We start from the raw sequence: 22,579 nt of genomic DNA, 5'->3' as shown, positions 1-22,579 counted from the left end.
GCTAGAAAGCACATCTAAGCCTATATGGTGCCTCGTAAATTTATCAACTTCCCTGAGAAATTGTATTTGCATAGCATGACTAACATGGATTAGATTTGAAAACAAACAAGTGGAGGTCAAATGTCAGAAAGTGTATCTATTAGCCTAGTTCACATTTGGAGTTAACACTGTTTGTTTGTTGTTTAAGTGCTGCACTGCAATATTCCAGCCATATGACGGCGAACTATAAATAATCAAATCTGAACCAGACAATTCAGCGATTGATGTTTAAAGCATCACCATACATGAACACATTCAACCAAATACAACCTGATCAATAAAGTCGCCTGAATGATAAGCATAGGTAGGCTGCTGGGGATCAATTCTAACTTGGAATCCACGGTTAATAAAACCATGTCAAAACAGGCTAAATGCATGGTTACCTGTACATCAACCCACAGGCAGAAACACAAAACTATACACATCATCATTCTAATATATTTATTGCCAAAGTCATCAGTAAATATGTTTCCTTCATTTCCTGATGGCCAAGTGTCTGACTTCTACTATTGCCAAATGTTGGATGCTTGAGTTGTACCAGTTGTTACATTGTCACCTGACACAACAATACCAGTACAAAGGTGACAGGAGGAGGATCGGTGGGAAGGAACAGCATTTTTGAAAATTGGCAGCCATGAGAACACCTGAGAATGGAGATGTTGCAAAATCCGAGTGAAGATATATCCAGGAAATTATTCCCTCATTTCAATCTAATAATGAACACCATTCCAGGGTGTTATTTCCTTGTTTTGCCCTAATGATGAAGAGAATCTAGGGGTGTATCTATTCAAATAACACCCCTAGATCTGTGCTGCCGATGATAATCACAGCTGCACCCCTTGAGTCAAGGAACACATGGTGTTTCTGTTATTCACATCAAAACATGTGAGCACAATGCTACTGTCAAATCTTTGGGTCGCTGGTGCCAACAAGCCAGCTGACAGGCAAGGGAATGGTAAACAGTCAATCACTTAGTCACATATTTGATTTCAAGATGTGGCACTGTCTAGATAGCCTTGATCGGCATCACAATATCAGGCATCACAATGACAGGCATCTAAATGACACCTATCCCAGTGACAGGCATCACACTGACAGGCACCTAAATGACAGGCACCACACTGACAGGCACCACAATAGCATTCATCACAATGGCATACATCACAAAGACAGACATCACATTAAATATTGACTACATTTGGCATTATGAACTATCTACACATGTCTCACACATAATGGCACTTTTCGGGCATTCACATGTTACATATATTTAAAAAAATGTTTTATAGATATGAACTTCGAGGAATATCAACACTATGAACAAACATAGACATTGTTTTATCTGTATGAAGATAATAATCATTTGTATTCTAGCTACTCTCATCCTATATTTCTAAACACTTCTTCAAACATTTGAAGCAAACACAAAATTATCATAATTCAGTAACATTGTACACATGAAATGCATCAATGTTAATAAATCATTTTACCATGATTACCATTTAGGAGATCTCCCAATGGATGCAGATTTGAGGCACCAGGAAGCATATTGCATGACAAGGAACAACCATACCCCAAACAGATATCGAAAATAACAACATTGCAACATTTGAAGGGAGTGAATGAATTGAGTGTTATCACCGCTTTTAACAGTATTCCAGGTATATCACGGCGTGTCAGCATTATCTGGAATGAAAGCATAGGTATGGTGCTGACAAACCTAGAAACAATCAACTGAACGAACCAGGATTCTAACCCACAATCACAGTTCCTGGTGTGCCAAAGGGACGCAACTCTACACAGCGAATTGAGGTGCCTTAGACTACTGGGTCACCGTTGCCCTACAATATTTATGAAGAGCCTGTTTTCACTCCACCCTAAAACTTAAGATAATTTTCAAATATACCCACTATCTGAAAGTAAAATGTCACATAAAAAGGTAGATAAAATACCTAAAATATTGATCTTAACAATCGATAATCAGATGAACAACTCGTATGAACAAACTCATGGCATGAACGATAAATGTCAATATCATAATGGTTGGATGGATTTCAACAGAGATCAAATAGATACACCTGTAGCACAATGGACAACACTGTCACATTTTGTGCTCTATTAACATGATTAAGTACACAAATAATTGACCAAAGTAACATATCAAAACAAGCACTGCAGCAATAAAAGATATATCCATACAAATGGGTAATATATAAAATAACATGTATACAAAATACAGGAGCTCATAAACAACACATGTTGAATCATGTATAAAACAGGGGGTGTATAAAATGGTCCGTTTAAGTAGATAATAAATACAGTGTAGTAACAAGAGTGGAGGAGGGGCATCTCCTGATGTTCATATCACAGACTCCAGCTCTGTATAACCAGTTATATAGTTCAGTTATAAACAGTTTGATTTTAGGAGAACTAAAACTGACTACAGATAACTCTATACTGGGCAATACCCAGGCAGACACATCATTTGATTATATTTGTAGTGGTGTCAGATTCGGAACAGGGAATCCAGTTGCCAAGTCTGTCATTTGTATAAGGATAAATTGAATAAATAATTTGATTCAAGGTTTAAACTCAATTAGCCAGCCATTATAACAAACAGTAAACAGGTTTGTGTGTGATTATCAATGAATATGAGCATTTGTGCATGTGGTAAATAATGTTAGAACAGGACACGTTACAAATTACATAATTAATATAATTATATATAAATAACCATATATTTCATTTCAAGGATTTCAATCTCCAACAGTCTCTTGAGTAAGGGCATCATACTAGCCGTATTTATCAAGTAATTTCATAAAATCATGGATTTGTCTCAATTCACAAATCATAAGATGTAATTTTCCTTATCAGTCCTATGTTTGTATACATATAACATCCACATAGATACGTTACAGTTATTATGTGTAATATGTTGAAAATACTATTTATGAAGATGAGTTCTTGATAAGGATAATAGTTGATTGTAAAACAGCTAATGATTGATTGGAATACAAAGGATATATTACTCTTTACACATTAAAGATCTGAAATAAAATAATGCTGCATCAAACACAAATCATATAATAAATTATAAAATAAGTTGAGGTGGAAGTTGTCAAGCCATTTTTAATAACCAAACAGTTCTCGGCCATTACCTTAAACAAGACACTGACTGTACTGACTGTAGAACACGGAACTACACAAGCCAGATCATAGCACCTGTGTACTGGTCCCAGCTTGCGGGGACTCTACCCCATGGTGTGCCCCAGCGGTGAAAGACGGTGTCGTTATTTGAAGCTGACACTTAGCTGAAGCTGAATTCACAGAAGATACAATATCGGACAAGAAGTGATGGAAACTTTGGCTTCTTTCATACAGATATCTCTGTTTAGAGGAAACGTGACTCCCAGCACGTGAGGCTGAAGAATGTCATCAATACACCCCAATATGGAACGCGACAGACACAATATGCTATGACACAAATTGGTTGGATTAGTGGTACTTGCATAGTATGGTCTTCGAACTGTTACATATCAACATTTTGGTTGGTTGGTTGGTTGTTTAACGCCGGACTCAGCAATATTCCAGCTATATGACGGTGGTATGTAAATAATCGAGTCTGGACCAGACAATCCAGTGATTAATATTATAAGCATCGATCCATGTAATTGGGATCGATGACATGCATCCACCAAGTCACAGAGCCTGACCACCTGATCCCATTAGTCGCCTCTTACGACAAGCATAGGTACATTTTGGATTCATCACCTGACATCTATCGTGTAGCCAAATCGTGCATTAGGGTCTTTGTGATTTTATAAAAATAGAACATTGTTTTCCTCAGAAACAGAATACTTACATTATTAGAGCATAATGTCTATTTTATATACTTATCCTGCATTACATATTGCACATTGCTCTTACTAGAACTCCTAACTGGAAGAAATGAATGACGATCTTGTAGAGTCTTCACTCTTTTGCCCAAGAATACCTCTGTTACATCAGGTGTCAGAAGACATGCCCCTATATGTCATCATTGTTTTCGCACACTCCCTGACTGATGGTACAGCATATCATGGAGTGGTCCTGTAGGTTGGAACTTGTCTTTCATCGACCTAAGGGTAGAAAGTGTGACTTGTCTGTCCTCTATTCTCTTCACTTGCTCAACCACTGGGGCTATGGCGTAGTCAAATAGAGTTGACGATGTCCATGGTTGGTTGATCAACATCGCTTTAAAACCTGGATCCTATGCTGAAGTGGACAGGTGATCCTGTCTCCTTAGATGAGTCAGCAATGGCAACGTGTGAAGAACATGGTCCTTCAGGTTCCCCAACTGCTTCAGCTGCCAGGACAGCACAGACTGTAACTGCTGTTTCCCATCAGTAGGGTGTTCTACCAAATGCACGTCCTTGTCACGGAGGGCAGGTTGGACAAAAGAGTACTGAAGACGCTACTAGCTGTAGATGCACTAGAGCAATGTGCAATATGTAATACAGCATAAGGTACAAATTACATTAATACTATTCAAGCTCAAAATCGTGCATTGTGGACTAATAATTGGGATACATATATTTTGACGTCTGTATTTTATTTCAAGCACTACTAGTTTCTGAGAGTCAGTCTCTACGACAGAAGTGTGGCTGCTGTATCTCGTGCAAGCATCAGCCTACTTGATACACAGCGGTAAGGATTTCTTCACTGGAGTGAAACAGCAGTCAGAGAATACCAGTAGCTGTGACCAAATTTACTTATTCACCATCTGTTCGAGCGACGTTCAAAACATTTTAACCTGTGGTCATTTGTTGGTAAATCAAATACAAATTCTGAGTATTGCCACACAAGATACAAAAATATGAAAATAATATTCACAAAATAATGGAATAACATCATTTCTGAATGTGACAGAGAATCTGATACGTACAATTTGCTAAGAGAACTATTCAGCATGACTGGGAATGCATCTGCCAACAGCTTCATGCAAACAGCTCCGAGTTACCACAGTGGAGCCTGTATCAGTGTTGGATGGGGACAGCAATGGATGATAGGTATGGAGGAATATGCTGACTGATACGCATGCACCACTAATGCCATATATGATTAAATACTGTATATTGCAACATCACAATAACATGTCCATTCAAAACAGGTAGAGATATTCCTTGTTCCTCAATGTCTACTTCATATTTGTAACTTATCAATACACTCCATTACCTAATATTTCAGTATCTCCTATTCCTCAGCATTAATTTTTAAATTAAATTTGTGTTAACTTATTTTACCATCACGGATGTCAACAGAATTTACTTGAACTCATCCCTAGTATATTAATTCCACAAAGATATATTTTACGAGCGCTTCAATTAGACATCATGTATATGTATGGACATTGTTCCTGGCACTGAACATCACCAGGTAACCATGGTTACTGAGGTGAGACCAGTGCCTCAGTGTGTCGTGTGTGTAGGTATCAGTACTTGAGTATTATAGCCACAAATGCAAAACAAAGCCAGGGCAATATTTTCTGACAGGCGCACACACACACACTCCTGTGGTGGGTATCCTTGGTTCCTCCTCAGGAGGAGGATGTCGGCGGCAGTGCTAGGCAGATCCATCATCAAGTGACACCCAGGACACCAAAGCCCAGGTTAAAGGCAACCTCAACCAGACTCTGTGTCACAGACTCGTGGAAACAAACGTACAACTCGCGCTGATCGGGTAGAGGGAACCGACGACTGCAAAACACAGAAAGTGAAACATGATTCATTCTAGAAGTTTGTGAGTAAGTAAAAACACGCACAACTTTATGGGTAAAAACTTCTGGTTTATAGCATGTATCGATGATTCGATATAGATCCTTACACCATTACAAAGCTGGAAAGTCGCTTGCTTGATAATGGTGTAAGGGTCTACATGGAAACATCGCTACATGTAATACACCAGAAGTTGTTACCCATAAAGTTGTACGTATTCTTATGATTAACACTGACCTGACCTTGACTTTGTGTTTTCATCAGTATACCATAGCCCCATCGATGCCCTATCCTCTAATAACACCTATAATACTCAAAGAAGTTAAGGACCAACTGATTCTTTCATATAACAAGTTAATCTGCCACCTCTGATTTTTACATATCCCAAAAAATAATCTGGCATGCCAAGACAATGATCCTTTACTTCCAATTCTACTGAGTAGTGTATGATACTGAATGAAAAAGTGGGAAACCTCCGACACCTGCTAATACAGAACCATCACTTATAACACTCAATGACAGTGATAAACATCACAATCCAGGACACATGCTCATGAAACCCAATCTAACACTGACTACACCGAACAATAGTGATAAAACTTAACACTTATCAAACAAAAAGACACCTACAGCTTCACAAACTAGCTAAAGTCTGTCACTTATGACACTAAATGATACTGACAAAACTCAATGGCTTTCATACAGACTAATTGTGATCACACATGGTTATAGCGACAGAAAGCTTACCCGACCACCCAGTAGCAGAGGACAGTGGTGTTCTTCCTTGCCTCTGGAGACGTGGGGTACGCGTGTCTGAACATCACCCCATGCTCCTCCAGGTCCACCAGAGTACTGCCGACACCGAACCGGGGACGCAGCGGCGCAAATGCCTGCAGCATCAACATCATACACAACATCTTTACCATCATCACCTCGCTTCCAGAGAACACTGCACAATCTACAAGAGTAGCTGCATGATCAGGATAACACTCCTGACAGGCAAAACGTTGTGTCCAACAGAAAGACATACAGCAATATGTATTCTAAGGAGGTACCTCAACACATTATTCATAGTTTTTTCTGTGAAAGATACAGGGACACGATACAGGCTATGTACAGGCAGAGATGTGTCTCCAGTCAAGTATCAATAAACAAACACTCTATTTTGCTGAAATTGACAAACACACCTACTGTAATTATCAAACTATAAAAAAAACATTTGCGAAAAGGAAGCCAAATATTTAAATCTGTTGTATTCTTCCTAAAATGCAGTTACACAATGTTACACTTGGAAAAGCAATGTAGAAGATGAATGCTACAGAGCTACACCTTCAACATGTTCAACTACTCCTTCAGTACCCATCCTATGACTGTGAACAGGTGCCCTTACCTGGACCTGCTTCTGCTCGGTGAACAGTTTCCGTATGTGTAGGGAGCAGCGGTAGAAGTTGTCCAGTAGCTGGGAGTGGATAGCTCCCTGAACGGAGGCCAGTTCATAGTCCGACGGGGTCACGTACACCCCCTCCAGGTCATGCAGTTGGACGTAGTGGAACAACACGTTCTCACCACCACGTGTTATTCTGAAAATAACATAGGAGTATATGATATACATATTACAAAAAGATCTACATAATGCCTTAAAATTATTCATGGAAAGTAATAATATAAATATTTCATTTACATGAGAGAAGATATAGACATGATAAAATATCCTGTCATAACAGGATAAATTTCTCTGCAAATGATACAGACTTGTATGATAGAAAGTTACGTAGGATTGAGGAGATCACTGGACTAAGGGCTGGACATAAGATTGAGGAGATCACTGGACTAAGGGCTGGACATAAGATTGAGGAGATCAATGGGGTAAGGGATGGACATAAGATTGAGGAGATCACTGTCTAAGGGCTGGACATAAGATTGAGGAGATCACTGGACAATGGGCTGGACATAAGATTGAGGAGATCACTGGGGTAAGGGCTGGACATAAGATTGAGGAGATCACTGGACAATGGGCTGGACATAAGATTGAGGAGATCACAGGACTAAGGGCTGGACATTAAATTGAGGAGATCACGAGACTAAGGGCTGGACATTAAATTGAGGAGATCACGGGACATAAGATTGAGAAGATCACAGGACTAAGGGCTGGACATTAAATTGAGGAGATCACAGGAGTAAGGGCTGGACATTAAATTGAGGAGATCAGGGGACTAAGGGCTGGGCATTAAATTGAGGAGATCACGGGACTAAAGATTGAGAAGATCACAGGAATAAGGGCTGGACATTAAATTGAGGAGATCACAGGAGTAAGGGCTGGACATTAAATTGAGGAGATCACTGGACTAGGGGCTGGACATATGATTGAGGAGATCACGGAACTAAGGGCTGGACATATGATTGAGGAAATCACTGGTCGAAGGAATGTATCAGTGAGACAGCTGTTGCATGTGTGGAGTGAGGTGTGTGGTGTGTGGTGTGTGGTGTGTGGCATGTTGTGTGATGTGTGGCGTGTAGGTTCTGGTGAGTGGTGTATGAGGCATGTGGTGTGGCCTGTGGCATGGGCTGTGTGGAAACTCACTTGGCGTGGCCTCCGTGTATAGGCAGCTCCTCCACCTGTAGAGCAGACAGACTCTTGCTGATGCTTGACATGTCATTCTGGAAACTCTTCCGACTAGATTTACTCTGTAACACAGTATTGAACCCATAGTTTAGTTCATAGTCTAAGCCACCATTAGCCCAACATTGTAGTCCTACCAGGTGGGAGGACCAAGTTGACCACACACCATAGTAATACACTTGTCATACAAAGGCCTCCTGTTAGCTACTCACTGTCGGGAAGAACAGATTGCAAGTCTTGCGCCAAGGTGAGTTACATACCAAACTTATTAAGGGAAAGCTGAACAATATTTAAGAATCAAGTGACTTCAAATTTTCATTTTCATTAAATGGAGCAGAAACAAAAGTCGATTCCTGACTGATATCAGCCACCACTCTATTGCACCCAAGTCTAGAGTGTTGCTGAAACCCTGGGGCAATGTATGTGTCAGCAGCCAACTACTCGGACTGCAGCACTGTCACATCTCTCTGCCTCATTTAATGATCTCATGGAACTTTGTGGGATTACAATAGCCCAGTCAGTTAATAGGAAACAATCAAAATATCGATATATTGTTATTGGTAAGCACTTAAAGTAAAAAAATCGATTGTTAAATCAGTTTCCGATCAATTGTATCAATTTCAGTTAGGAATATCGATAGTTTCGATTGTACATGCAATGCTGTTGAAATTTGTTTTTCTTTTGATCATGAGCGGTAGTAATTTACATATGGTAATGTGGAAGTTTCTTTTTCTTACATTATTAGGGTATGGAAGAAACAAATCAGTCATATCTCAAACTTTACTTTTTCTTTGTTGTTATGGTTATCACATTCAAAGTTCAACTTCAGTTCCCAGGTTTAATTCAACTCTAAAATCCATCTAAAATGATACAGTGAAAACTTGTAGAATTATCCTATTCGGAATATTCTATAAGTAATACGTTACCACTGATATACCGAGGCTGTTCTCTCCCACAACTGCTGCTATAGCGAAATCTACCACAGAGATCTCAATAACCTCATGCAGCACGTGCGTAGCCACCTAGCTGCCATGTGACACCCTTCACTCGTCTCTTGCGAGAGCAAGTGCTCGGGGGACGGACGGGCTGGCAGCAGCCCAGTGGTAACGTATTACTTATAGAATATTCCGAATAGGAAAATTCTACAAATTACATTAAGTAATACGTTACCACTGATATACCGAGCCTGACTACCACAGTAGGTGGTGGGGAGCACCTACAACCCGAACCTGACTGCTCGTGTTCCTTCCGACCAGCGGAAGTAAACAACAAGGCGGAAGCACTCGATGCGCATGCTCCTAGCTAGGCGTTACCCTATAGGAATACCAAAGCACTGTCAAGCGCATACTGTAAGGCTCAATCGTCATTGCCAAACGATTGGTGACTCCAAACGTCCCCACTGAATAGGTATTTCATCGCCGCAGCGGATGACAACACTGTATCCGTGTGAGCTAAATCTTAGATCAGGTTAAACAGTCGGGAAGAGGAAAATTAATTTCATCTGGACCGTATATCCCAAAGCAAGTGTAAGTCTGTTAGGCCACATGGGCGCGATCAGTAACCTTCAACAGCGAACTCCTCGGAGCCGGCTGAGAATGAGTGGTATTAAGGCCGTCGGCGGGTAAGCATAAGCGTCCATGCCCGTCCAGTCTAACACGAGAGCATTGTGATCGATGGCCCTCGGGTCCAGGACTGGTGATACAAACAATGGGAGTTGATTGTTGAACCTTGTTGCGAACAGGTTCGCACAGCCACTGAAACAGTACTGGGTTTAGCATCCACTCCGTGGGGCTCGGATCCCGAGGCCTCGATAGAGCGTCGGCCAGTACGTTCCGCACACCTGGGATGTGACGGGCGCGTACCTGGCACGGGACACTGTCCACCAGAGCTTAAAACTCGAACGCGAGATCGAGTAGCGAGTGACTGTGGGTTCCCCCCAGTTTGTTCACATAGGACACTACCGTTGTGTTGTCGGTCGCCAGCATGACACAGGCGTCGACGAGACGATGCTTTCACTGATTGACTGCGTTTATCACTGCCTTGAACTCGAGGCAATTGATGTAAAGACCTAGTTCATCTACGCACCACAGCCCCGAGCTCCCCTCCCCCTCTAGATGGGCCCCCCAGCCCAATAGAGAGGCGTCTGTATACAGGTTCAATGTGGCCCGGAAGGGCTGCAAAGAGACTCCTGATAAGACGTTGCAAGGGACCGTCCACCACTCGGAGGTCGGAGCCGATCTGGGAGGGCGACGCTCGCACTATTCTCCTCCTGTGCCAACAACTGGATTAAAAACCGTTGGAGCGGGCGGAGACGACCCCGATCGGTGCAGTCCTGGGCTGACACAAGTAGCCCTAACAGCTGTTCCCAAAAGTGAACAGTCTGTTGCGCCGCTAAGACTTTGGCAATCATCGCCTGAATCTTGTGCCACCGGTCTGGGAGGACAAAGAGGCGATGGGTCACCGTGTCGTACCGACCTCCGGTGAACTTCAAGTTCTGAGAGGGGGTTAACTCCCTCTTGGGGAGATTGACAATCCACCCCAATTGCTCCAAGAGCCGACGTGCGAAATCGAGATGGCGTGACAGGGTGTCCGTCATTCGATTGGCCACTAGCGAGTCGTCTAGGTACGCGAAGTACCTGACACCCCTCCTGTGGAGGAACCCCACTATGAGGGTGGTTAACCGGGTGAACAGCCAGGGAGCGGACGAAAGGCCGATTGGGAGTACAACCCACTCGTAGTGCCTGCCTTGAAAGACAAACCTGAGATACTTATGATGGGACCATCAGTGAATCGGAACATGCAGATAAGCATCCTTCAGGTCGATCGAAGCGAGCCAGTCGGTCGGCATGATCAGAGCTTTCAGGTCCGCCAAGGTCAACATTCTGAACTTGGGCGGCTTGTGCAGGTACAACTCATTGAACGATTTCAGATTGTGAAGCATTTAAACTGAGCAGGCAGTTGTAAATGCGCTGGTCACGGTCCGTGGGAGAACCTTCGACCAGACTGGCTGCTGCAGCCAAGTAAGTGTCTCCGTGCGACATGGCAAGCATGGAGTGCCGAGCGAGGGCGTCCAGCTGCTGCAAGGTAGCTTGCGTTACCATAGCAGCCATTGGGGCACGGACACCCAACCGCTCAACATGGGCCTCCGCGGAAGGACCAGCCTCGGGAAAGGCAAGGTCATGTACCGGGAAAGAACCCCGACCGGAGGCCACCGCGAAGGCTTTCTCCAAGGACGGCTTGATCACGCGCAGCAAGGTTGATGGGGGGAAAGCCTTGTCGAAAGCCTCATCGTATACCTCGGAGGAACCCACAGAGCCGTGGATTCCCCACGGTACCGACAGGGGCTTGGGCATGTCCTCAAAGAGGTCATAAACCATGGCCACGCGATCCTTAACCGATAGCGGGAGCAACGGTTAGGGGGAAGGACCGGTGACCACGGGAGCCGCCGTCGTACCGGTGGACCCCGCATCTGAACCCGCGGCCACCGAAGAGGCCGGGGAAGGAACAGCCAGCAGCCTATCCTGAGATAAGGCCGCCAGCTTGGAGTCCACAAGCTTGGAAAGCAATGCAGAGACAGAATCCCCAGACAGCCCAAGGGCCACCAGGGGATCCGCCGCAGCTGTGGAGGTGGTACGCACAAGGGTACCCCGACCGGGCGAGCCGGCCACCACAGGGGTAGAAACGGACTGTACAGACAGCCGGTAGCGCTCGAACGCCGCAGGCCCCAGACTGTCGCACAGGACGCACTGGGTGTCCCCGCAAGGAACCCTGCACCGCGGGCAATGATCATGGGGATCCCGTGACAATAAGAACTTGTGACACACCCCGCAACGCCGGGTTGCAGGGGTAGAGGGGGTGGACAACGGCGACACATCCATGTCAGACATTTTGGTACTATGAACAAAGGAGCAAAACATGGTTACAACACATGCACCACAAATATTCACAAACGAGCATTTTCACAACGAGCAATGTGAATATAGAACATACACATAGAACATATAGAGAAATAAGTGATGTTAACCCCCAAAGCATACTATAGCAGGGGAACGTAAGACACAACGTGCAGACGAGAACCCCGCGAGTAGATAGAAAAAAGGGCGGGAAATTTTTTTCCGTTTGGCGGGAAAATTATATCCAAGCGTAGCTACCGCAAATGCCCCATACAAGCACAGTTTATTAGTGAGAATAAACCATAATAAATATCACCGAATTGGCCGAGGAAACAGGAACGCTTCAGCAGTCTATAAACACGTCTTGCTAGAGCAAGCGAAGAGACAAGAGTGAAGGGTGTCACATGGCAGCTAGGTGGCTACGCACGTGCTGCATAAGGTAATTGAGATCTCTGTGATAGATTTCGCTATAGCAGCAGTTGTGGGAGACAACAGCCTCGGTATATCAGTGGTAAAGTATTACTTAATGTAATTATCTATAGTTATCGCAATAGTTTCTTTCAATATCAATAGCTATGGCAATAGTGATTTTCAGACCAATAGTCACTTTATGCACGTGTGTGTGTGTGTGGCTGCTTGTACAGGTCCGAACAAAAGCTGATTTTAAGGTGCTTGTCCCTGGGATACCACACAGCATACAGACACCAAGCCAATCAGTCTTTATTTTATCCTCTAAATTTTGAGTGACAGGCAAGGTAACAAGTACGATATCTAAACATCTACAAGCAACCGACCCTCCACTCTCCAGGCACACATGTTTGTAACTCACCCTTGGTGCGCCTGTACTGCTGCCACTTCCGCCAGAGTCGTTGGATCCGTAGGAGAGTTTGCTGCCCTGTCTGGTCATCACCGGAGTGGAGTGTTCTGTGCTGGGACTACGATCTGGGTCACCCTCGCTGCCTGCACACGAGTGAGTGAGTGAATGAGTATGGTTTTACGCCGCTTTTAGCAATATTCCAGCAATATCATGGCGGGGGACACCAGAAATGGTCTTCACACATTATACCCATGTCTAGAATCGAACCCATGACGAGCGAACGCTATAATCACTAGGCTACCCGACCGACCCCACCTGCACACGAGACATCATGGAGTAATAATGACATCAAATACTTTGCTATATTATTTTTAGACTTTGCTATATTACTTTTATGTCTTGAAAATCAATGGTCTGAAAAATACAAACTACAGTAAAAGATGCCATCAAAAATAAACTGAATATCAGATCCTGTAGTCAGATCAAATGTAGAACTGCAAGCCTAAACTGCTACAGCTTGACAGACACAGTGAGTGCATGGGTGTGTTGTTTAAAACTGCACTCAGCAATCTTCTGGCTATATGACGGCAGTCTGTAAATAATTGAGTCTGATAAAATATCAGTGGTCCAGACATTCCAGTGATCGATACTGTGTGCAATGATCCATGCCGCCAGGGTATAATACACGCAATCAACCAAGTCACCGAGCTTGCCCACCCGATGATGGAATGAAACACAAGTAGTTCCATGAGAATCCTCCCCCGAACTGTACCTGGCTTCCTGTCAGCTAGAGGACTAGAGCGGTACTTGAATACACCATCCACAGAGGACTTGAGAGGACTGGGGGCTGAGGGAGAGAGAGGACATCAAGAGATGACACAGTTTGTAGTTTGTAGTAGTTTGTCAAAAAAATATCTTAAATTTCTTTTTCAAAATTACAGGCAAATTTCTGCCTTGCTGTGGCAATGCAGCTATCTACTTGAGATACTTACCACTCTTCGGTGAGCCCATGGGTTTGACAGGGGACATCAAGATGGTCTCTTCCCTAGAAATCTTGGATCGAGCCAAGTAACGCTCAGCTCCAACTAGAGATACACTTCCTGCATCAGAGAGTATTCTGAAAAATAGAATATGTAAAGATACAAATGTTGTCATCAAATCCTTTTGGAGTGACTTTATAGGGAGCAGTAGGAAAAGGCCAAATGGCAGTATGGTAGTCCCAGCAACATTGACATAGACCAACGCTGCAACGCATCACCCCCTGAATGGAATGAATCAGACCCAAGTGTATCACATACATGGTTCTTCATTTAACTTTCAAAGTCATATCTAGCCATTTCATCTCTTCCAGGACTTGTAATGATGACTAATAGTGTGGTGTGGTGTGGTGTGGTGTGGTGTGGTGTGGTGTGGTGTGGTGTGGTGTGGTGTGGTGTGGTGTGGTGTGGTGTGGTGTGGTGTGGTGTGGTGTGGTGTGGTGTGGGACTGACCTCTCCTCACACCACTCCGCCATGGTGACATCGTCAGTCTCCAACTGCAGCAGTGTGGCCTTGGCCTGGTCGACATACAGGGGGTGGGGGGCCATCTTCCCTGCCCCCCACTGAGTGCACCCTCCCATCTCCAGCAGGCACCCCAGCAGGAAGTGTTTCTGCAACAGAGCGGTACATCTACAACATCCACAACATCTACACCTACAGTCATCAAGAGGGGACACCTTCAGGCATCAGGAGAGCACATCTAAAAAAGCTAACTGCTTGGTACTTTTTGAAAGAAATAGAGAACAATCTTCAGGCAAGTTCTGTTCACAGTTCTGTTTTGATGTTCTTCTAAGTTTGTTTGCCTAATGTGGTAAGACAAAAGACAAACTAATATTTCAAAATTACATTACAAGTGAAAGGCATATCTTCACCCTTTGGTTCATACTGAATGAGTGGAGATGGGTTTAACGCCGCTTTTAAACAGTATTCCAGTCATATCACAGAATGACAGCCTTACGTGGAAGGAAAGCCGAAGCGATGCAGATATCTGATGTTTACCACTTCGACGAAACCCACAATCAAAGGTATGGTGTTGAAAAAAATAATAAGGGCGAAACCGGGATTCGAACTCGCAATCAAAGGTTTTGGGCATTGCCAAGGGACACAACTCTGCACAGCGAATTGCGGCGCCTTAGACATCTGGACCATCCGTGCCCCCTCTGAACACAGTGTTTGACTTTCTGTCACAGCAACAAATAAAATATCTTGTGGTTGTCAATTATAACTTTTTTCTGATTAATCAAAATCAACAAATCTCAGTTATTTGATTAAACATTTGATACTTTGTATAACTAATTTAATCAGATATTCAATATCCCTTTTCAACTGAATGCTGAAGCAAAACTGCCATGCAGTTTGATGACTGATACGACTATAAATAAATCATTGATGAGTGAATCCCACTATCAGTACACTATTACAACAACACACAAATGTTCCTCACCATGCCCACAACCAGGAGGAAGCACCTGCCCTTGGGGGTCGGGTAGCCGTGGGTGCCAGGGTGGTGGTAAGTAGGCCACACCTCCTGCCACACGACGATCTCGTCCACAGACTGCAGCGACAAAAGGTGAAGGAGACTCTGATGTCGCAGGAAGAGGTGAAGGTCACTGGAGTCGGCACTCGGCAAGTGGGAGCACAACTGGTAGCACTGGAGGGGAGGAGGTCGGACATGTAAACATGAGATCACTACACCCACTGTACTTGTCATTGGGAGAGGGTGTGTCTATAGCAATATTCCAGTGACATCACGGCAAAGTAAACAATCAAGTCTTGACCAGACAAAACAATGATGTAATAAATGAGCAACGATCCACACCATTTGAGCAAGACCGCCACCGTAGTCATGTAGATAGAGCGTCTGCCCAGAAGGTCGGGCCACATCATACCAAAATATATTAAAAGATGGTACTTGTTGTTACCGGTACTCTGCCTGGCACTATGCATGAAAGGGCTAATACATGGACTGGTCAGCTGGGAGTCAGTTTTCTGTGTCTGGGTGGGGTATTCATGTTAAACTGCAGCAAGGATTCTCAGTGGGGTAGTACTATATAATGGGCATCAGTCCGGATTAGTGCACACACACAGGTTAAACTCCATTTCACCTCACAACATTTGAGCACAACAACAAACGGCAAAGTGACAGAGTGGAACCACCAAATCCCTGTAAGTCCACTCTCACAAGCAGTGGTTACTTTGGACCTTTCTACCCAAGTTCCATTATATGGCAGTGTCTAGGAACACATGGCCATTGGGACAGAACTTTGAACCATGGTAAACACGGACAATGCTTTAGTCAAAGTCTTGACAAAAATGTACATGTCGACACTTCTGATTAGTTCTTTCTGTACACTAAGCCATAACTCACAATTTCTAACTACACGGGTAGAGGACGTAGATGGGAAATCACGTAGTACAGCAACTATAAATAGTGTTCCTCACCTTGTAGAACAAACTGGAACCAAGAATTGTATATGCTCTTCTGTTGTCCAGTTCTTCCTCTTCCTGAAAACATAAAGAAAATTTTTACAAACCTGTAGAGGTTATGAATTCTCTGATGAAATCCTCCTTGGGGCACTTATTGCATTTTCCTGGCTCAAGAAAATCTACATGACATAGTTGTAACCATTTTCCTTAATAAAAATTGTTACCACACAAAAAACTTTGTTTTTGTATGATATACGTCCACCCTTATGGTGCCTCACCCTCCACGGCGCGTCACGCCAAGGGAAGCAACTCTCACCCAAATCACTTTCCATATGTCTAATGCTGACGGAATGTGGGGAGGCGGGTGGCCGTGCCCCAAGGAGGATTTCATCAGAGAATTCATAACCTCTACAGGTTTGTAAAATTCTCTTTCAGATTAAATCCTCCTTGGGGCACTTATTGCATCAAGATAGACTCCTAAAGATAATCTAGGAAGTGGCATCCGTCAGCAACAAGCGTGCATAAAATACATCGTATTTTGATTATTTCAATGAATAAACAAGAGTTCAATAAATGGAACCAACCTTATCGTGAGGCACCACCGTCGAAAGGCGGGGGCTGGAGACAGGGCGTTATCGACCATACACAATGAAAAGAGCCATTCTTTGTGGCTCATCATATCGAGAACTCGAGACACACACACCCCCCACCCCACCCACTTTTTTGAACAAGTGATATTGGGGGCACAGATCACGAGAGACTATAAACCCACACAGAGCTAGGCCAGAGGGTCCCCGTAATCGAAGGAGTGCATGTGCAATTACGATGATTATCGACTAGTAATGGCTGGTATTGTATCGACCGTAGAAGATAAAATCCGGACCGTTACTGAGCAGTGTTATAACCGGTCCCGGCGGTCTAAAATCTCGAAGGCTCAATCGGCTAGAGATGTAGAACTTTGCCCAGTTCGGAGAACTGACTGACCAAACCGAGCACGCTCGCTTGAGTGTTTGTCGAGTTGGTAATGTTTGATGAACGTGCTCGGCTGGCTCCAAATAGCCGCGGAGCAGATCTCCTCAATGGGCAGAGCCGCAGCATACGCTTGTGTCGTAGCCACTGTTCTAACCGAATGAGCCTTCAACTTGGTAGGGGGGTCCCTGCCTTGAAGCGTGTACGCCGTACATATAGTAGAGACTATAAACCGCGAGATAGTTTGTTTGCTCGCAGGTGAGCCAGCCTTCCTACCGCCATAACAGCAAAATAGTTGATTATCCTTACGGATACCCTTAGTTCTGCTGATATAGGACTTAAGGGTCCTGCGGACATCCAAGACATGAGCATGTCTTGTAGTGGTCCCCGACGAGGAAGGCTGTGAAAGAGCAGGTAGCTCAATAGGAGCCGTCACGTGGAAGGCGTGTGCGACCTTAGGACGGTAAGAGTCCGGCAGGCGAATACTGACCCTGTCCCGGTGAAAGACAGTTAGTTCGGGATCGGCTGACATTGCGTGAATGTCGCCTACCCGTCTGCCGGACGTTACCGCCACAAGGAACGCCGTCTTCCAGCTCAACAGCTGAAGAGAGAGAGACGACAGATCCCGAAAAGAAGGACCGGACAGCCAATCAAGAACGATTGACAATTCCCAAGGGGGACTGATCCGCCGGACAGGCGGTCGGATCCTGTCCACACCTGCTAAAAAACGCTGCACTAATGGGTGCGCACCCAAAAGTGCCCCGTCGACGGGGACGTGAAAGGCAGCGATAGCTGTAGAGTACCCCCGGACTGTCGATGCGGCCAGGCCGACATCTAGTCGCGACTGGAGGAACTCAAGTACGGCTACGAGATCTGCAGAAAAGGGATCTGCAATCCTTCTATCGACACACCAGCGCGCATAGCAGGCCCATCTATCCTCGTACTGAACGTTTGTCGAATCCCTCCGCGAAGCCAGTATTGTATCTGCAACTCGTGCAGGAATACCGCTCTCCTGGAGGCGATTCCGGACAGTGGCCAAGCCACCCACTGAATCCTGGGATTCGGGTGGAGGGCCTCGTTCTGGGATAGGAGGTCCGGTCGTAAAGGTAACAGAACAGGAGGCTGAGCCAGAAACCTGAGTATGACTGGAAACCAACTCTGCGCCGACCAAAGGGGTGCCAGGAGCACAAGTAGTCGCGCAGGCTGAGTGGCTAGCTGAGACAGGACCTTGGAAATCAGAGGTACTGGGGGGAATGCCCACAGTATTCTGTCCGTCCAATCTAGCTGGAAGGCGTCCGGTGCCACCGACCTCGGGTCGGGGACTCGGGAGCAGAACGTTGGTGTCTGGTGATTCACCCCAGACGCAAACAGATCCACCTGGAACGACCCGTATAACTGGGAGATAATCCCGAATATCCCCGGGTCGAGCCTCCACTCGTGAGGAGCGAGGATCCGGCGAGACAGAGCGTCCGCACGGACGTTGTCTACCCCCAGGAGATAAACAGGTAGCACCCTGATAACGTGTGAGTCGCACCATAGGAGGAACTGCCACGTCTCTTGGAGAAGCGACGGAGACACCGTTCCCCCCTGCTTCCGGATGTAAGTCATCGCCGTTTGGTTGTCCATCTCTAGACGCACCACTTGGCCACGAAGCAGATCCAGGAAGCGTTGGAACACCAACCTGACCGCTCTCAGTTCTAGCACATTGATATGCAGTTTGATCTCCTGCTGGGACCATAGTCCCGAGGCAGTGTGATCGTTCAGAACGCCTCCCCAGCCGGAGAGTGACGCGTCTGTTTGAACTGTGAGAGACGGCACGGGAGTGTCGAGGGGGAGCCCCCGGGACAGATTCCCGACCTCGGTCCACCACTGAAGGTGTGCATTGAGCCACTGCGGAGTCTCGAGAACAGTCTCGAGATCTTCCGAGTTCACCCAAAGTCGACGGAGCGCTTGTTGAATGGGTCTCATTCTCAAGCGCGCCCGCCAAACCACATCCACTGTCGCCGCCATGTTGCCCAGTAACTGGAGCCATGTACGAGCAGTGTGACTGGCGGACAGAAGGAACTGGGAAGTAACACTTCTGACCTTGGTAATGCGATCTTGTGACAGAGATACAAGTCCGCTCACCGTGTTGAAATTCGCCCCTAGGAAGACTAGATTCTGAGTAGGGCTCAGATCTGACTTCTTGAGATTGACTATCCACCCTAGAGTGATCAGAATATCTATCACTTGTTGTGTAGCTATCTGACTCAGGGATTGCGATAGAGCTCTTAGTAACCAGTCGTCGAGGTACGGATGGCAGAACCGACCTTTTGACCTGGCCACTTGGGCGGGAATCAACATCAGCTTGGTGAACACCCTCGGGGCCGTAGCGATCCCGAATGGTAGAACCCTGAACTGATAACACCTCCCGTCGAAAGAAAACCTGAGGTATTTCTTGAACTCGGGGTGTATGGGTACGTGGAGATAGGCGTCTTTTAGGTCTATTGACGTTAGCCATTCTCCGGTCTCGACAGCTGAGATCACCGAGCGCAGTGTCTCCATCCTGAAGGACGGTACCTCTATAAGTTTGTTCAGCCTTCTCAGATTGAGAATAGGCCTGAACCCTCCGTCTTTTTTGGTGACTAGGAAATATGTCGAGTAGAAGCCCTCGCTTTCCTGTCCCACGGGAACCGGTTCGATCGCAGCCTTCATAAGAAGTGCGTCGACCTCGGCACGGAGGAATTCCGCCCTCTCCAGGGTAGCAGGCACCGGAGTGTGCTTTATCCCGGAGAAGGGGGGCGGATGATGTTTCCACCGAGGCAAATGGCCATCCCTTAGAGTGGACAGGGTCCAGGGATTGGATGTGACTGTCTCCCATTCCTGCAGGAATAGAGCCAGTCGGCCGCCTACGGGGACATCCGGCTTGAGGCAGCGGACCCCGGCTGTCGGCAGTTCGAAAACATGCGACCGTGGGTCCGCCCGGGGCGCTTCGGGCGCTAATGGGAACCCGATGGGTTCCCGGCCCCGCGAAAAGGCTGCTGGCCTCGACCAGCTGCCCTGCCCCGGCCCCTGCCTCTCTTGCTCCTCCCGGCGCCCTTACCTGAAGGAAGCGGCTGCTTCCAAGCAGGTGCAGACTTCTGACCCGGCGCGTCAGCGTAGGAGGAAGCAAGTGGAGAGGTCCGCTTACGCGGTTTAACGCATGGTACCTCCAACAAGGCCTTAGAATCCTTGATGGAGGCATACAACTGTGCAGCCTCTCGGACCACCTGCTGAGCCCCAGGGAAGAGGGTGGCACCCATCTTATAAGGCAAAGCAAGTAGATCCTGGCGTGTGGAAGCCGAGTATTTGGATACCGACATCCACAGCCTGCGCATGCCCATGACTGCGCACATCATCTGCGAGGCACAGCTACGAATAGCGTCCCTCGCAAGATGACTATGTACCTCCGTAAGTTGCGCGGCCAACTCCGAAGAGTCGGCCGGCCCCTCTCCCGCTAACTCCCTCTGTACGGCCGACAGATAAGGAGTGTACGGACACCCGGAGCTGCTGACATGCGTTACGATATTGCTCCTCGAAGCAAACGTAAGCAGCCTTCAGCTCCGTACCGCACGCGGGAAAGGGTGGCAACCGCCGGCCCTGCTTGACCTTAGCCAAGTTGGGGGTCGAAGACCCCCCCAGGGTAACGGAGGTCCAGACGCATTCGTCCACCACCGGTACCTCAAAATCACCATCCTCTGCTAACGGGTACCGCTTAATAAGTTCGGGCAGGTCGAACTTCCTGCGGGCACCCGACAACAGAGGGTTGATGACTTCATGCACCAATGAAGACAGAATATGGAGCCGCACCTGGGGCGCCTTGCTCGGAGCAAAAGCGTCCCCCGGAAGGCGGAACTCAGTCGGATCCGACTGGGGCATGGGCGCAGCCACCTGAGGCAGTACCTGGACAATCTTGTCCCGTACATGCCTCAACGAGGAAACGAAGGAAAATATTCCCGAGGTCTCCGAGTCGTCTCCCCCCTCCTCCATCCACTCCTCCTCTCTCGATTCCGAGCCGAAATTAATCGACTCTTCCCCGAGAGAAGAGGCAGACGAAGTCGGAAGGGGACGCCCGAAGGCCTGGGCCTTCGCATCCCCGGGCTGCACCCGGCCCGAAGCCGAGTCCCGGTCCCGAGGTGCCGGGGGTTCAAGGGAACCCACCTGGCTCTGGGCTAGAAATCCGCTAGAGGAAGCCTCGGCCTCGGAAGAGGCGTCTGGCTCCGCTAGGGAGAACTGTGCGTCGGTAGTGAACGGGCCAGTGCCCGCCACCCCTCCGCTGGGGAGCGACCTCGAGCCGGCGCCGAAGCCCGGTCTGAGTTCGTCCCCGAGACCAAGTGGCCTGCCTCGGCCGACGCCGGGCATATCACAAGGTCTCGAAGCCGCGTCCGGCGCCGACAACAGGGAAGGCTCGGTCCGCAACTCCTCTCGGAGCTGAGACTTTACCTCCTCCATCATCGACGCCATCTGCGACCTCAACAAGGCAGAGATGTCTGCCAAAGACGGTGCAGGAGAGGGTGCAGTGATTGTGACGGGGACCCTAGAGCCTTCTCCCCCGGCCCCCGGGGAGGGAGCGGAGGAGACAGTCTCAGCTGCCTTTTTACCCTTTCTTACTTTTTTTGAGGGGGGCGGGGCGGTCTTTGCCGATCTAATGTCCACCCCCGCCTTCAATAGACCCTTAAAGTGTAAGAGGTCCACATTTCTCTTTTTCTGCGCCCGTGGTGTGAATGCAACACAGATCGGGCATGACCCATCGTCATGCCCGTCTTCGGCCAAACACTTTATGCAGGTATCATGCCTGTCTTGGGGGGGAATCGAAGCCGAGCACCCCCTACTCAGTTTGAAGGTCTGTAAAAAAGACCGTAATTTTTGAGTTTGGCGGGAAGGGTAATAAAGTGTATCAGTGCGATTGAAAGATCGGAAAGATACGTGCATAAATTGTGTAACTAGAAGCAAAGGCGTAATTTAGAATGCGATTGGTAACGCGATACTAATAGCCAATGTCGTAG

At 46.6% G+C, this 22,579-nt stretch overlaps 1 protein-coding gene across 3 annotated transcripts in view; it reads right to left on the bottom strand.

Moving 5' to 3' along the window:
• Positions 1-466: 466 nt before the first annotated feature.
• Positions 467-22,579, bottom strand: part of LOC124141892 (protein inturned-like) — a 54,441-nt gene continuing 32,328 nt past the window's right edge. For all 3 annotated transcript variants that reach the window (XM_046510078.2, XM_048387396.1, XM_046510077.2), the window contains 10 exons: positions 16,602-16,664; positions 15,604-15,810; positions 14,613-14,770; positions 14,115-14,239; positions 13,895-13,969; positions 13,135-13,265; positions 8,374-8,477; positions 7,183-7,372; positions 6,540-6,682; positions 467-5,774 (listed from right to left, as the gene is read on the bottom strand). In XM_046510078.2, coding sequence (XP_046366034.2) covers positions 5,657-5,774; positions 6,540-6,682; positions 7,183-7,372; positions 8,374-8,477; positions 13,135-13,265; positions 13,895-13,969; positions 14,115-14,239; positions 14,613-14,770; positions 15,604-15,810; positions 16,602-16,664 — 1,314 coding nt within the window. In that variant the 3' untranslated portion in view covers positions 467-5,656. The remainder of the gene's footprint in view (positions 5,775-6,539; positions 6,683-7,182; positions 7,373-8,373; positions 8,478-13,134; positions 13,266-13,894; positions 13,970-14,114; positions 14,240-14,612; positions 14,771-15,603; positions 15,811-16,601; positions 16,665-22,579) is intronic.

The sequence above is a fragment of the Haliotis rufescens genome, unplaced genomic scaffold (genome assembly GCF_023055435.1).
Source record: "Haliotis rufescens isolate VD_foot unplaced genomic scaffold, xgHalRufe1.0.p SCAF_7, whole genome shotgun sequence".
Lineage (NCBI taxonomy): Eukaryota > Metazoa > Mollusca > Gastropoda > Lepetellida > Haliotidae > Haliotis > Haliotis rufescens.
This window is presented reverse-complemented; position numbering and strand designations above follow the sequence as displayed.